At 59.6% G+C, this 13,424-nt stretch overlaps 1 protein-coding gene across 1 annotated transcript in view; it reads left to right on the top strand.

The window, feature by feature from the left end:
• The window catches only part of STX18 (syntaxin 18), a 71,379-nt gene extending 58,470 nt beyond the window's left edge, over positions 1-12,909 (top strand). The window contains exons 3-11 of the mRNA XM_084233197.1: positions 1,962-2,077; positions 2,718-2,795; positions 2,927-2,993; positions 6,265-6,380; positions 8,697-8,785; positions 10,690-10,748; positions 11,216-11,285; positions 11,849-11,929; positions 12,405-12,909. Of these exons, the coding sequence (XP_084089323.1) occupies positions 1,962-2,077; positions 2,718-2,795; positions 2,927-2,993; positions 6,265-6,380; positions 8,697-8,785; positions 10,690-10,748; positions 11,216-11,285; positions 11,849-11,929; positions 12,405-12,500 (772 nt within the window). The 3' untranslated portion in view covers positions 12,501-12,909. The remainder of the gene's footprint in view (positions 1-1,961; positions 2,078-2,717; positions 2,796-2,926; positions 2,994-6,264; positions 6,381-8,696; positions 8,786-10,689; positions 10,749-11,215; positions 11,286-11,848; positions 11,930-12,404) is intronic.
• Positions 12,910-13,424: the final 515 nt, after the last annotated feature.

Genomic DNA, 13,424 nt, shown 5'->3' with positions numbered 1-13,424 from the left:
CGCCGGCCGGCCTCTGGACTCTGCCTGTGCCCCTTTCCTGACTTCCAGTTCAAGAGAAATGTGCAGTGCCTGCCTGCGTCGGGGCGGCAGGGACACGGAGGGCTCCTGGCCTCCTTCCCAGAACCATGGATGGCCAGATCGGGCTTCCTCCCGCCACACGGTCCTCCTCGAGCTCAGCCTCCCCATTGGCCTCGCTTGGGCTAGCGTGGGCGAGATCACATGCGCGCTGCTCACATGGGCTCCCTCCCCCCCCCCCAGGCCATGCACTTGCCTATCTCCCCTGGCCAGGCTGCCTCTTGAGATTGCAGTCGTGGATTGCTTCCTCCCCGCCAGCAGGTGAGCAGCAGCACCTCTGCTGAACGCTCCTGACTCTCTACGACAGGAGAGGTGCCCCTGGGGGTGGTGAAGCGTGTAGACTAACGCTAGATGCCGAGGTTCAGCTCCCAACTCAGCTCATTGCTGGCTGCGTGACCTTGGCAGGTTACTTAACCTCTGCCTCGTTTGCTTCGTGGGTCAAGTGGGAGTTATAATAGCCCCCCTCCTCGTAGAATTGTGAGAATTAGGTGGGTAAGTATCTGCAGAGTGCTTGGAACAGCAGGTAGTAATCACGGAAAGTGTCCTGTGACTGTCGGCCTCTGTTTCATGGCAAAGCTCACACATAAAACCGTGTCTGTTACCCGTCGCGGTGGTTTGAGAGCAGGGTCTGTATTTTGTCAGATATTTAACCGTTTAAGTTCATCACCGTATTGGACATACGTCTGGGTCAGCTGCTATACTCGCCCTCATCTGCCCAACATACGTGATGAAATCGATCTCTTCATTTTGTATTTATAGCAAAGTAGGCATATTAAATTACTGTCAATAGTGTGTTGTAATTTTGAACTTGCTCTTATTATTCTAATCAACCAAAAAATCTTTTAAAGCATAGTCCTTCAAATCTCTGTGCAGTGAATAAACTTACTGTCCAGTTTTTCCCTCCTGTCTCCTGAAGTAAATTGACTAAGCTAAGATACATTGAAATCTGTAATAAAGTTATTTCTCCGTCCACCATAAAGAAAGTGAAATTAAACTTTGATCCACTTAGATATGCACACCCCACGAGACCATGTCTCTGAAGCTACTCGCCAGAGTTAACCTGTGCACGGAGGTGGTGATTCCGTTCTTGTGGTTCTCAGTCCCGGGTCACCGGCCTGCGTCTGCTACTTCCGATGGTTACGTTTCAAGTCTGTGTTTTATGCAGAGTTCCTGCAGCATCACAGAGAAACAAGGCCGACCTTCGTGTTCATTGTCCTTGTCCCCTGCCATGTCCCCTCCCTCGAGTGCTGTCTCCGGCCTGGTGCCTTCAGCCCTTCCCTCCGCACCTGTGCCCCGTGGTCTGTCTCGACAGGCATTTGGCCGGGTGGGAACGCAGGCTCCTGGCCTGGCCTCATCCCTGCACATCCGTCCTCATGGGCCAGGCGGAGCCGCATCCCATGGGCCAGTGGGCAGGGCGTGGGCAGCGGCTGGCTCTCCCCTGTGTAGCGCATCCCCCGCCTGCCACCTCTGGCTCCCTGCACACACTCACCACCCCACCCCCAGGGGTCCACCGTCCACTTCCAGAGCAGCAGCCCCCAACAGGGCTCCTTGGGCTCCCCTGTGGGGTGGCACCTCTGAGGGGCAGAAAGGAGCCTTACTCAGCCTTCACGCCCACACCCTCCACCCCTACCTGGTGCCTGATGTCCCGGAGGTGAGTGTACAAGGAGAGACGAGAGGGCTGTGGAGATTGAACAAGCAGGACACACGCAGACGCTGAGACCATGGCACGCAGCGCGCGCTCAGCCAGCTCGGTGCGCCTGCCATGCGCTGGACACCAGCCGGGCGCTGGGAAACAGAGGCGTGGATGGCCCTGCTTCCGCCGAGCTTGCACCCCGGACCACACTCAGTCATTTGCTGCTGCCCTTCAATCTTGCCTCTTCCTCCAGCCATGTCATGTCTGAATATGGGAGGATGACGGACACAGAGCGAGACCAGATAGACCAGGACGCCCAGACGTTCATGAGGACCTGCTCGGAAGCAATCCAGCAGCTCAGGACACAAGGTGACGCTGCCCCCACACTCCGCTGTGCGGCTGCCCAGCTCCTCTGGCCCTCCTTAGATTCAGGTCTCAGACTCGGAACCCCGCTCCCTAAGCAGTGTTTTCCCCTATGCTGCTCCAGGCATGGAAGGCACTGTTCCAGTGAGGCAGGCTGGAGGGTGGAGGGGATAGAACCGCTCCAAACCAGAGCCAAGGGGGCGCCGGGGCCTGAGGACGTGGCTTGTGCCTACAGGGGGGCACAGGCCTATGCCCTGGGGGGGCCGGTCAAGGCCGTGTGGGAGGCTGGCAGGGGTAGCTGGGCTGTGCTCGTGCTGGCAAGTAGGCCTCAGTAGTGGCTGCCGTGCCTGAGACGAGGGCTCTGAGGCTGTGCGGCTCGGGTGGCCTCCCGGGCCCACGGGTCGTCGCCGGGTGGCCCAGGGGTGCCGTGTGAGCTGTGGGTCCCTTGTCTTTCTGCAGGTCAAGCCGTCCCTCTTGTAGAACCTAATAAATCTTAATTTCTTAAAGAACGAGTGTCACTCAGCACAGGACTAGTTTTCTAGCTGTATTTTTAAAAACACTTGCGCGGAAGACACTGTTCTCAGGAAGCCGACGAATTGCTCGTCCATGTGGAGGAGTGCCGGCCTCAACTGCCTTCTCGTTGCAGCCCACAGGGAGACGCACTCGCAGCAAGTGAAGGAGCACAGGAGCGCGGTCCTGGACTTCGTCGAGGACTACCTAAAGAGTACGTGGCTTTACTGTGAAGGCCAAGGGGTGACGCAGCTCAGCTTTGCTGGCTGAAGTCTGTCGCTCTGTTTGCTGGTCCCTTGGCCTGAAGCAGTTTTCAAGGGTCCTGTTCGGTGTGTCCCCGCACAGGAGTCTGTAAACTCTACTCAGAGCAAAGGGCCGTCCGTGTCAAGCGCGTGGTGGACAAGAAGAGACTGTGAGTACCGTGTCCGTGACCGCGTGCTCTCAGGGGGCCGCTCGAGTGTGGGGGCTCCGCCCTGGGGGGTGGGGAGGGCAGCAGCGTTGTTGCGCGGGATGTTAGCACATCCTACTGCTGATTCTGAAAGAATTTCCTCGGGTATCTTGGGGAAATCCTGGTGACTCGATAAAGGAGGTCTGAGACCAGACACATGCGCACACGTGGGCAGACATGCAGGGTACGGAGTTCCCCAGGCTTCCCGCTGCCCCTGCGCCTGCTGGCCTTCTTCTGAGGGGGAGCCTTACTCGTGAGCCACCTGGCAAACAGGTGTTTGTCTGAAAACACTGCCTAATCCACGGCTTGGTATGTGACCTCGAGTGGCTTACTCCATCCTTAAGTCAACACTTTGCTGCGGGGTATGTTCACCCCCTTCAGAAGAATCAGCCTTGGGGCACTGCCCAGAGCGCACGGTGGGTGCAGGCACCCGGTCCTCTCTGCCATCCTGCACAGTCCAGGCCTCGTGTCCTCCCTAGACTGGACACGTGCCCCTGTACCCGGCATCCTGCGCACTCAGAGCTCAGTGATGTTGCCGTTGACTCGGGGGGTCGGGGGGGGCCTGACCATGGGTGATGACCAGGAAGCGATGGTAGGGCCATGAATGTGATTTTTGTCTTACTTTTTTTTAACTTAAGCTTTACTGGGGTGTAACTGACATTTAAAATCGGAAGGCAAGTCAGCAAGTGGTTTGTGCTGACTGGGGATGTGTGTGCACGTCGTGGAAGGATTTCCCTCCGTCCCGCTAACACATCCCTCCTCTCACTTATCTTTACTTTTCTTAGCGAATTTCAGTTATACCTCCCAGTGTTATCAACTGCATTCGCCCTGTTTCACCTCAGTCCCTCCCGTCTGACACTCAGCCCCTCCCGTCTGACACTCAGCCGAAAGGGCGTGTCTTTTACCGGACTCTCCCCGAGATTTTCTCACTCACTGTCTAGAATGGGGGTCTTCTTCACCGAGAAGAGGGAGCAGCCCCCGGGTGTGTGGGCCAGATCTGGCCCTTCGCCTGTCTTGTGCTGCCCACTGGCTCAGCATGGTTTGTATATTTTTGGAGATTCATAAAACAATAACTAAATAAATAAATAAAGGAAAAAGGAAGAAACAACCAAGAGCACGTATGGTCTAGAGTCTAAAATGCTTACGCCTGGCCCTTACGGAAGGGGCGTGTGCCCCACCTGGAGCCACCGGGCTGTGTCCCCTGGCCAGGACGGTGTCAGGCTTGTGCCACGGGTGACCCCCCCCCCCAACCTACCCTGGTCCGCGCCTGCTCCAGGAGATGAGGCGCTGGCCTTGGTGACATCAGGTCACACAGTAGGGCAGCGGCACACAGACCCTGGTCTGGTCTGGTCATCACCGTGCCCGTGGTAGAGTGGGGGAGGGTATGCCCCGTGGGGCTGCCCTGTTCCGCGGGGCAGGCGCCAGTGCCTGCCATGTCTGAGAGCCGCTTTGAAGTTACAGTGCCGGGGTCACACTGCTGCCTCCTGCCCAGGGCCTTTGAGGGGCCTAGAAATGTAAGCGCTGCCGTCTGGAGTGCCCATCACTTTCTGTCATGTTTGTGTAGGGCTTTAAGGTTTGCAAGAAATTTCTTCCACTTACTTTCTTGTTTTAAAACTGAGAAGTCTTTTTCGCCCCCTCATTTCTATCTCCTCCTGTTCTTTTTAAATGTGGAGTAATAGCATCCCAAGGTTTCTCAAGCAAGGGACTGGAGACAGATGTTGGCCAGGTGGAAATCGCGTGGCGGCAGCTAGGCAGCGCTCAGCCTTCGGTGGAGAAGTCACTCCAAATAAGTCATGGGCATCACGGATCTTCCTGATGAATTTTTAAAAATGACTTTTTTCCAAATTGCCTACAACTTCTTAATTTGCAATTTCCCTGAGGATTTCAATAGACAGTCTTTGCATAATTCGAGCTGTTTTTATCACTTAAAAAAAGAAATAAGCTCTCAACTTTACCAAAGTCTGCTGCATTGCGGTCTTTTATTCATTTTAAATGGAAAACTAGCACATTAGCATCCGCTGGCCACGAAGGATGGCAGACAGGATGCAGCCCTTCCCCTTCCTGCACAATTCAGTTCTGCCCCCATGGAGGGAGACGCCCCCAGAAGGTGGGTGTGAGCTGTGATGGGGGGCGGGGTGAGGGGCACTCTTCCTTGGGGAGCCAGGACGGGCGGGTGGGGGGGGGGTGGTGGTGCGTACAGATGGGCGGCCCTCACAGGGTGCTGCCCCCCCGAGGCAGGAAGGGACGCACCAGAGCACCCGCGGCGTGGAGTGGAAAGTCTGTGTGAGCTCGTGGCTTGCGGTTGACATGGATAGAAAATGAGCATGGCTGCCGGTGTGGAGCCTGTGACTGTGTGAAAATGCACGCACGTGGCCCAGCCGCGTCTGCCCAGAGGCCCAGGACACAGGAGCCCAGCACGGAGGGCAGACACAGCACTTGTCTGGGCTCTGGGGCCCCAGCTCAGCTTCCAGGAGCCAGGGCTGCTGGAGAAAATGGCTGCTCTGGTTCTGGGCAGGGAAAGTATAAGTGAGCCTGGAGCCTTCACCCCAGAAGGCAGGGAGGGCGTGGACACCGCTGGGGAAAGGACTCGGAGGCCGGTTTGGATGGAAAGTTTGAAGTTGGTAGTCACGCAGCATCCAGGCACCCCTCCCCGGGGCTGATTACCAAGGGGAAGCCCGGGACCTCCGCCCACAGGCGGCCCGCTGGGAGGGTGCCTTGCCTGAGGAGAATGAGAACAGAGAGGCAGAACCAGAGCCCAGCCTCTAGGGAAGGTCAGAAAACTCGCCTTGAAGACGCAAGCAGAGACCCCGCAGCTGCTCCAGACTGCCGCGCAGGAGGTGGCGCTGAGCCGCAGGCACGGCGGGTCCTGGCGGTCGCAGCACATTATCCTGATCGCTGGTCAAAATGGAGGGGACATAGGAGTTCCCGATCTTAATGGTTCTGTCAGAGAACGGTCACGGGTGAAGGCGCATCAGGATGGCAACTTACTCTCCATGGTTCAGGAAATGGGGTTCTTTGGTCACTGCTGGGCGGGTTGGTGTGTCCTCGGTGCCGCGCATGCTGCTGCGCTTGCCCCTGCCCAGGCCTTGGCCCTGCCTGCGCCTCAACCTACAGGTGGCAGAGTCTGGACGGGCCCCTCACGAGGGGTGCTGAGGCGCCTGGCGCGGGGCAGCGGCGCGGGGCTCTGCCCGGCCCCCTTCCGTGGATCCTGAGATTGCTCATTATTTCTTTTTAGGTCCAAGCTGGAACCAGAGCCAAATACCAGGACAAGGGAATCCAGCTCTTCTGAGAGAGCTTCCCAGAGCTCTTTAAAAGACTCTGAAGAAAAATCCATCATTGAGGACTATCCAGGTAGGAGTCACCTCTTCCTCTGACCAGCCGGCAGAATGCACGGCGGAGGACGAAGGAGCCAGCCGGCACCCCGCTGCTCCCCTGCCTCCTGGACTGCCCGCACCGCCTCGCCCCAGTGTTGCAGACTGACCCTGCCGGGCTCCTGTCTTTCAGAGGCTGCTTTCGTGCTTTCTCGTTTCGTTTCGTCAGCAGCAGGCAGCTCCCCTGACCCCAGACGCCTGTCCCTGTGGGGTTCTGGGGCCTTTTCTTCTGGATCTCACTCGGCCCGGCCAAGCTCCCCTTCAGCACTGTTTGCTGACCGTGGCTCACGGGCCTGCGGGTGGGTGGTCATCTGTGGACACTTCTTTCCCTTCTCTCCAGCGAGCCCAGTTCCTGCCCTGTCGGTGGGTGGGGGGTGAGATTCCGGCCTGAGAGGGGCCCGGTGCCCGAGACTGCAGGTGGCAGGACAGCTCCCCAGGGTCGGGGCGACGTTAGGATCGGCGGCTGGAGCTCTGGTCACGGGGCCGAGCACGGCTTGGGGAGACAGTGGGTCGGGCAGCTCCAGGCCACCCTGGGGGCAGCAGTCCTTCTCGTGAACAGGCCCCTTCCAGCTCTGCGCGCGCTCACGCCGGGTTCCGCCGTGAGCATGGTTTCCGTGCTGTCGTGTTCTTATCCTCGGAAGGCAAAGGGGAGACGCCTGCCGTGGACGCCACGGTGAGGCCAGGAGGCGACAGGGCGGGGAGCGGGGCGGAAGGCCAGGTGCTCCTCCTGAGGACTGTCGCCTAAGGAAGTGCCGCCTGTCTCCGGATGCTTTCTGCTCGCCCTTTTAGACGCGTCTTTTGTATGAAAGCTAAATACAGGTTTGGGCGCTCGCGCGTGTGCATGCTGTGAGGGGTGTACAAGTGCATCTCACGATTATGATGACTGTTTGGCAGAAACAGCCGTTTTTAAGAGCTTGCGTATGTGTGGATAACACGGGTGTTCGGTGAGGAGGCGCCGGCCGTGGCTGCCACGTGTCCTCCCCGCGCAGTCTCAGGACTTCCCCACCCCGTGGCCCAGGGCCGGCTCTGGGAAATTTACTGAAATTGAGGGAAAAGAGAAAAGGGGCCATGTTTGCCTTACAGTGCTGGCTACCACTGCCAGCGCAAGGCCTCGTCGAGACAGCAGACACGAAGGCACTGTGAGGGCTGTTGCGGTGCCCACCCAGCGTGGCCGGCCTGCACACCCTGTGGCCTGCACACCCTGTGCCCTGTTCCTGCCACATGGCCCTCAAGAGCCCATGCAGGCACTGCGCTTCCTCGAGGCCACCACATTGCTGTGGTCACAGCCGGAAGGTTCTCTGGAGATCGTGTTTGCACACTCTGCTGGCGGCTGCTGCCCAGGGGTCTGCCCCAGAGCACGCCAGCAGGCCGGCCCGCCCGCCCGCCGTCACTGCGAACATCCAGACAAACCCGGCTGTGTCTGGTGCCGTGAGCACGCGTGTCCTGACGTTGACCGGGTGGGACGCTGCTGCGGTGCGTCGCACCATAAAAGCAGGTGTTAGAGCAACGTCGCCGTTGATGTCCTGTGAAGAACAAGCCGCCACGTCAGAGCTGTGTGGCACTGCTGGGTTGAGAGGGGCAGGAGTGCCCATCTTTGGGGGCGCTTATGTGAACAAAAGCCAGGGCGCTGATGCAAGCACTCGCAGCGGCTGGCTCCGAGGGAGGACTCGGATCAAGGAATTGAGTGTCGCTTCCTGTATTTTAGATACAATTTTATATAAATACAGATAACTTGCTTGCAACAGAAGCGCCCATGTGTTTCCAGTCCTTAGAAGCAGGAGAAGGGTGTGTTCCGTGTTCTGATGCCAAACCCACATGGAGACGGGTCCCGAGGGAAGCCTCTCTGGGTGACTGTCACTGAAGGGTCCCCTGCCCTGTACATGGGCACACGCACACAGGTGCGCGTGTCTGCATCTACACACTCACATGGGCAAGTGCACAAACACATGCACATCGCACAGCAACACACACATGCAGACATGGGCACACACACAGTCGCGCAGAGGCAGCATGCACATGTACACAGACATAGGCATGCACACGTGCACACGCGCAGGCACACACATGCACCACCATATAGGCACACACAGGTGCTCACACACAGGCTCGGGCACGTGCACGCAGGTCTGCGCTAGCCGGGGCTCCTGCTGCAGGGCCCGACCACCCACCCAGGGGGTGGAGCCCGGACATGGTGGGGTCTGTCTCAGTCGTGTTTGTAATGCGCCTGCATTGAAGAGCCTGTTCGCAAGTGAATTTTGTGCCTTCTGTTTTTGTGGGGTTTTTTTTTTTTTAATAGAAAAGATTCCCGCTGACACGCAGCCTGAGCTGGGGACCTGGGGAGATGGCAAAGGTGATGACGAATTATCCCCAGAAGAAATACAGATGGTAATGCCGTCTCTGCTGCCCTTTATCTCTGGCTAATTTTAGAATATGTCACGGAATAGGTCATCCGAAATGCCCTGGCTCTGATTTCCTGCTGGGTTTTAAACGATTAGAAGTAAATATTTTAGATACAACTTTCCCACTTATTTCCTAATTCTTAGTTTGCTTCTTCATATGCTTTAAATTGCATAATATAATGGAAGAAGAAATTGCCTTAGAATAACGTCACTAATACTAGCTTTCAGCAGTGGGAAGGCCTTCAGCGCTAGGTGGGTCTCCATCCCTGCTGCCGTGCTGCTCTATTCGTGCTCAAGTCGCAGGGGCTGTGGGGACGTGACCCAAGCTAGGCGAGGGCTGGAGCAGGGGCAGGAGAGCGCCCGGCTCTGTCCCGCCTGTCCAAGAGGCGCCCCAGGCCGTCTGCTCCCTCTGGGGTCCGGGCGGAGGATGACAGAGGCACATACCTGCCCAAGGTCATAGCACACAGCTTGGAAGGCGCTGGCCTCGAGCCCGCAGGGGGCTAATGATCACCCCACTGGTTCACCAGGAGAAAGTGACCGGCCCCCAGGAGGGCGCAGGAGCGGGCTCACCAGAGCACCTGGCACAGCCACCACCTCCCCTGCTCCTCCCACCCTCGGGGCTGAGTGGGAGGGGGCAGGCGCCCCCCGCCCCCAACAGGAGCAGGTGACGGGCCACGCCTGCCCTCTCGGGGGGCGCAGCCTTGCACTTGGTCAGAACCAGTGGTTCCACTGAGCCGGTTTGATTGTGGCCCCCACCTCTGGACAGAGGCTGCTCCCCATGAATGTGAGGCTGGGGTCTCTCCTTCCAGAGGTGGAGGGAGGAGCCCCTGGGTGGAAGGAAATGACCCCGGCCCTTCTCTGGGGCCTCCGGGGAGGAGGCTGTGACACCCGCCTGCTCCTGGAAACATTCCAGCACCAGATCACCTCCAACCTCTAGGTAATTTTACTTAGGGACAGAAATAAAATTTAAAAGGGCTGTATTTGGTCACTAGAAAATTAAAAAAAAAAACACCCCCTGCCCCCCCACCCCCAAAAAAGGTAAAATTGAGCAAGTTAGTCTAACCACATTATCAGGTAGGTGCTGAAGTCATGTTTCCCTTAGATCCTGGACTCAAGTAACGGCGCTGCCAGCTGCCTGTAACGCACACGCAAAAGGGAGAGAGTCATTCTCGCACACGGCCCTTCTCGCGGCTGCTCAGAGGGCCGCGGCAGGGTGGTGCTGGCCCGCGGCCCCAGGAGGGCAGGTGCCCGCGGAGCCGGCCCTACACTTCCGCCCGGCAGGCCCGGGGGACGGAGGCCCTCGGTGTTCTGACCACCGCCTGCGGCCCCTCGGAGGGTGGCCCTGCCCCCAGGAAGACAGGCGCCTGCACAAGCAGCAGATGGTGATGACGGGGACTTGCAGGCCTTTTTTTCTTTAAGATTTATTTACACATACAAGAGCTGGGTGCCTTTTAGCGAGTGGGCACATTGGAGAGTGACTCAATCCGTTCTGGTGTGTCTGAGCTTCAAGGGACTCAGGGCTCCCCAGCCTGGAGATCAGACTTCATGGGAGGGCCTGAGCGCAGGAGGTGCCCCCAGTGGTCAGCGTGGCAAAGCTGGGGTCTGGCCAGAGCAGGGCTCGCGACCTGAGCAGGGCCGGGAGAGCTGGGCAGACTAGGCCCCGAGGCATGAATGGGGAGGTGTGCAGGGGCGGGGGAGAGGGCAGGGCAGGGTCACCACTGCATGGTCTCGAGGAGCAGACGTGAGGCTACAGGCGGCCCACTGCTTTTGGGGTGCTGCTTCTCCTGGCCATTGGGGCTCCATGCTGGCGAGGAGGCTCGGGCGTCCGCACAGACGCCTTGTTGGACTCGGCCTCGGGCTCAGCATCACTTCTGTGTGGTTTCCTCCCAGTTTGAACAGGAAAACCAGCGCCTGATTGGCGAGATGAACAGCCTGTGTGACGAGGTGAGGTAGGTGCAGCTGCTCCGTGAGCTCAGGGCGGGCCCCCGCTTCCCCAGATGGGATCCTGGAGTCATTCACACGGGGCTGTGGGGGGCTGAGGGGGTACCCGCCTGCTGCTGAGGCTTCCAGACACTGAGCCACCCCAGTGAGCCCCTGCGCCTCAGATCACTGACATTTGGGGGGGCTGCTCACATTTAATCTCAGGTGAAATGTGGTCCTCGTGAGTGCTGGTGACAGGGGAGCCTCCTGGTGCCAACAGGGCCATGCCCTGGGCCTGTTCCCGCAGCTTCTGAAAGCGGGGCTGGTGCTGGCCCCTCAGAGCCCCGTGGCCCCTGGGCAGGGACTGAGGGCAGCTACGCCCTGCTCCCCTCCCTCTCAGGACCACAGGGCGCCCCTCCCTGCCGGCCTGCATTTTGACTGTCATTAGAAATGTGCAAATCGCCGAGAGTTAATACGTGACTGTTCTTTAATGAAGGCAAATTGAAGGGAAAGTGGTTGAAATTTCCAGACTCCAGGAGATATTCACGGAGAAGGTTTTACAACAGGTAAGAAAAGCGTTGTTTTAAGTTGTAGCTTAAAGGACTGTCCTAGAACTGGGACATTTCTTCTGGGGGGACTGGCCCGCAGGGTGCCTGAGCCCCCGGGGGGCGCGCCTCCCTGTGGCCATCTTTGCTCGGCTGTGGGCAGGGCTGCCTCCACCCTGCAGGGCCCTTCTCCCTCCCTCCCTCCCTCCCTCCCTCCCTCCCTCCCTCCAGAGTAGGGTGGCCCCAGCAGGGAGGCTTTTCAGCGGCCTGTTCACGTGTACACTCTTGTCCGTTCGCGGATGAGAGCCCGAGGGAGCCTGCGTGCGGAGGGGCTGCTCTGTAGCCGGCGGCGGCTTTTGTCCCTCACCTTGGGGCAGGTGACCGGGCTCTGGGCTCCCCCCGGAGGCCGTCTAACCCCAGCCCGGCCGTGGTTGCGGCTCAGAATTCTCTGAGCCCTAAGTCCCCTTTTGTGAGGGTTCAGGGCACATGGGTGTAAAGCCCCCCTTGTGGCGGCTCTGGCCTGTCAGGATGTGGGCGGGGTGGGGAGCTGGCTCACCTGCGCTCACCTGCGCGCTCCTCCACAGGAGGCCGAGATTGACAACATCCACCAGCTTGTGGTTGGGGCAACTGAGAACATCAAGGAGGGCAACGAGGACATCAGAGAGGTGCGTGTTCTGGGCCAGCACGGCGTCCTGGCTACAGCATCCGTGTGGGCGAGAGCCCTGAGGGCAGTGCCCAGGGCCGCAAGCTGGTCTCGCTTCAGCCCTGGTGCCAAGGCAGTGGCTCGCTGACCAGCGTCTGGGCTGCGTGGGCTTGTGTTGGCAGGATGGGACCTGCTCTCTAAATTGGGTGGGCCCCCACCACAGGCCAGAGCGGGGGGTGGGGGGACGGAGGGGCAGGGAGCGTGGGCCCTCCCTGGGCCGCGACTGCCAAGCGCCGTGGGGCAGCTACAGCCCAGCAGATGGGCCGGGGCTCAGGCGTGAGCCATTCGGGGTGGGGGGGGGGTGTCCTCAGGAGAAGGTGAGAGCTGCATGGATTTTAAACACATTTTGGATTAACAATAATTGAGTGGCCATTCGAGGTCAGCAGGGCGGCGAGCCCTCGGCCATCCCGGTGACCAGCCCTGTGCCCTGCCCCCAGGCCATCAAGAACAATGCCGGCTTCCGCGTGTGGGTGCTCTTCTTCCTGGTGATGTGCTCCTTCTCCTTGCTCTTCCTCGACTGGTACGACAGCTAGCCGGCCGCCGCGGAGCGTGGCACGAGGGCTGACAGACACGCTCCCGACAGACACCAGGCCTGAGGCGCGCGGTCCCCAGGCAGGCCGGGGATGGGGGCGGCCCCTCGTTCCCTGCAGCTTCCTCTCTGCCTGAGCCAGATGCCGCCCAGTGCGCCCCGTCAGTGCAGTCAGTGCCACTGTGGGTGGCGGGGAGCTCAGGCCTGGCTGCTGCCCCAACACCCTCCTGCCCCTGGCCCGTGCACCAACCCTGGAAGCGGACCCGGACGCCCCCTGGGATGGAAGCGCAGGACCCACCCCGCCCTGCCGGCCACAGGCTGCAGACAGCCCCAGGAAGCCACAGGGTCCCGGGGTCTGTTCGCAGAGGGAACATGTCGGGTTCCGTGTGGACAGTCAATAAAGCGCAGCCGGCAGCCACCCGCTCCCTCATGGTGCCCGCCGGGCGTGTGCACGGTCAGGAAACAGCCATGGGGCTGCCCACAACCACCGCGCTCGTTTGCAAAATCAGGCACTAGTAGAGCGACACCGACACGCTGGCCGGAAACACCGGCTGGAAGCACGGGCAGAATCGTGACTCTTCCCCGGGTCGTCGTCCATTCTGGGTTTACCTGACAGTTCTGCCCGGTTTGCTAGTTGTGCTGCCAGCCTTGCTGCCTCACGTCTAAGGGGCAGTGGCGTCTGTGCGCAGGGTGCCGTCCCCTGGCTTCCGAGCATCACAGCTCCCCTTTTCCACCGAGCTAAGCAGGGCCGTGGGTGCGAACTCATGCCCAGGAGCAGTGCACGGAGGGCCAGTGGGTCTTCCTCCCTCACACCTCAGCAGACCCCACCCCTGCCCCGTCCAGAGCCCTGCCCATGGGCCGGCACCGGCCTCTGCTCCACCCAGCGGGGACAGCCCCCAGTGACCCTCACTGTGGGACAGTCCGCACC

The sequence above is a fragment of the Talpa europaea genome, assembly GCF_964194135.1.
Source record: "Talpa europaea genome assembly, chromosome: 5".
Classification (NCBI taxonomy): domain Eukaryota; kingdom Metazoa; phylum Chordata; class Mammalia; order Eulipotyphla; family Talpidae; genus Talpa; species Talpa europaea.
The sequence above is the reverse complement of the archived record's forward strand: the minus strand, read 5'-3'. Positions and strand labels throughout refer to the sequence as shown.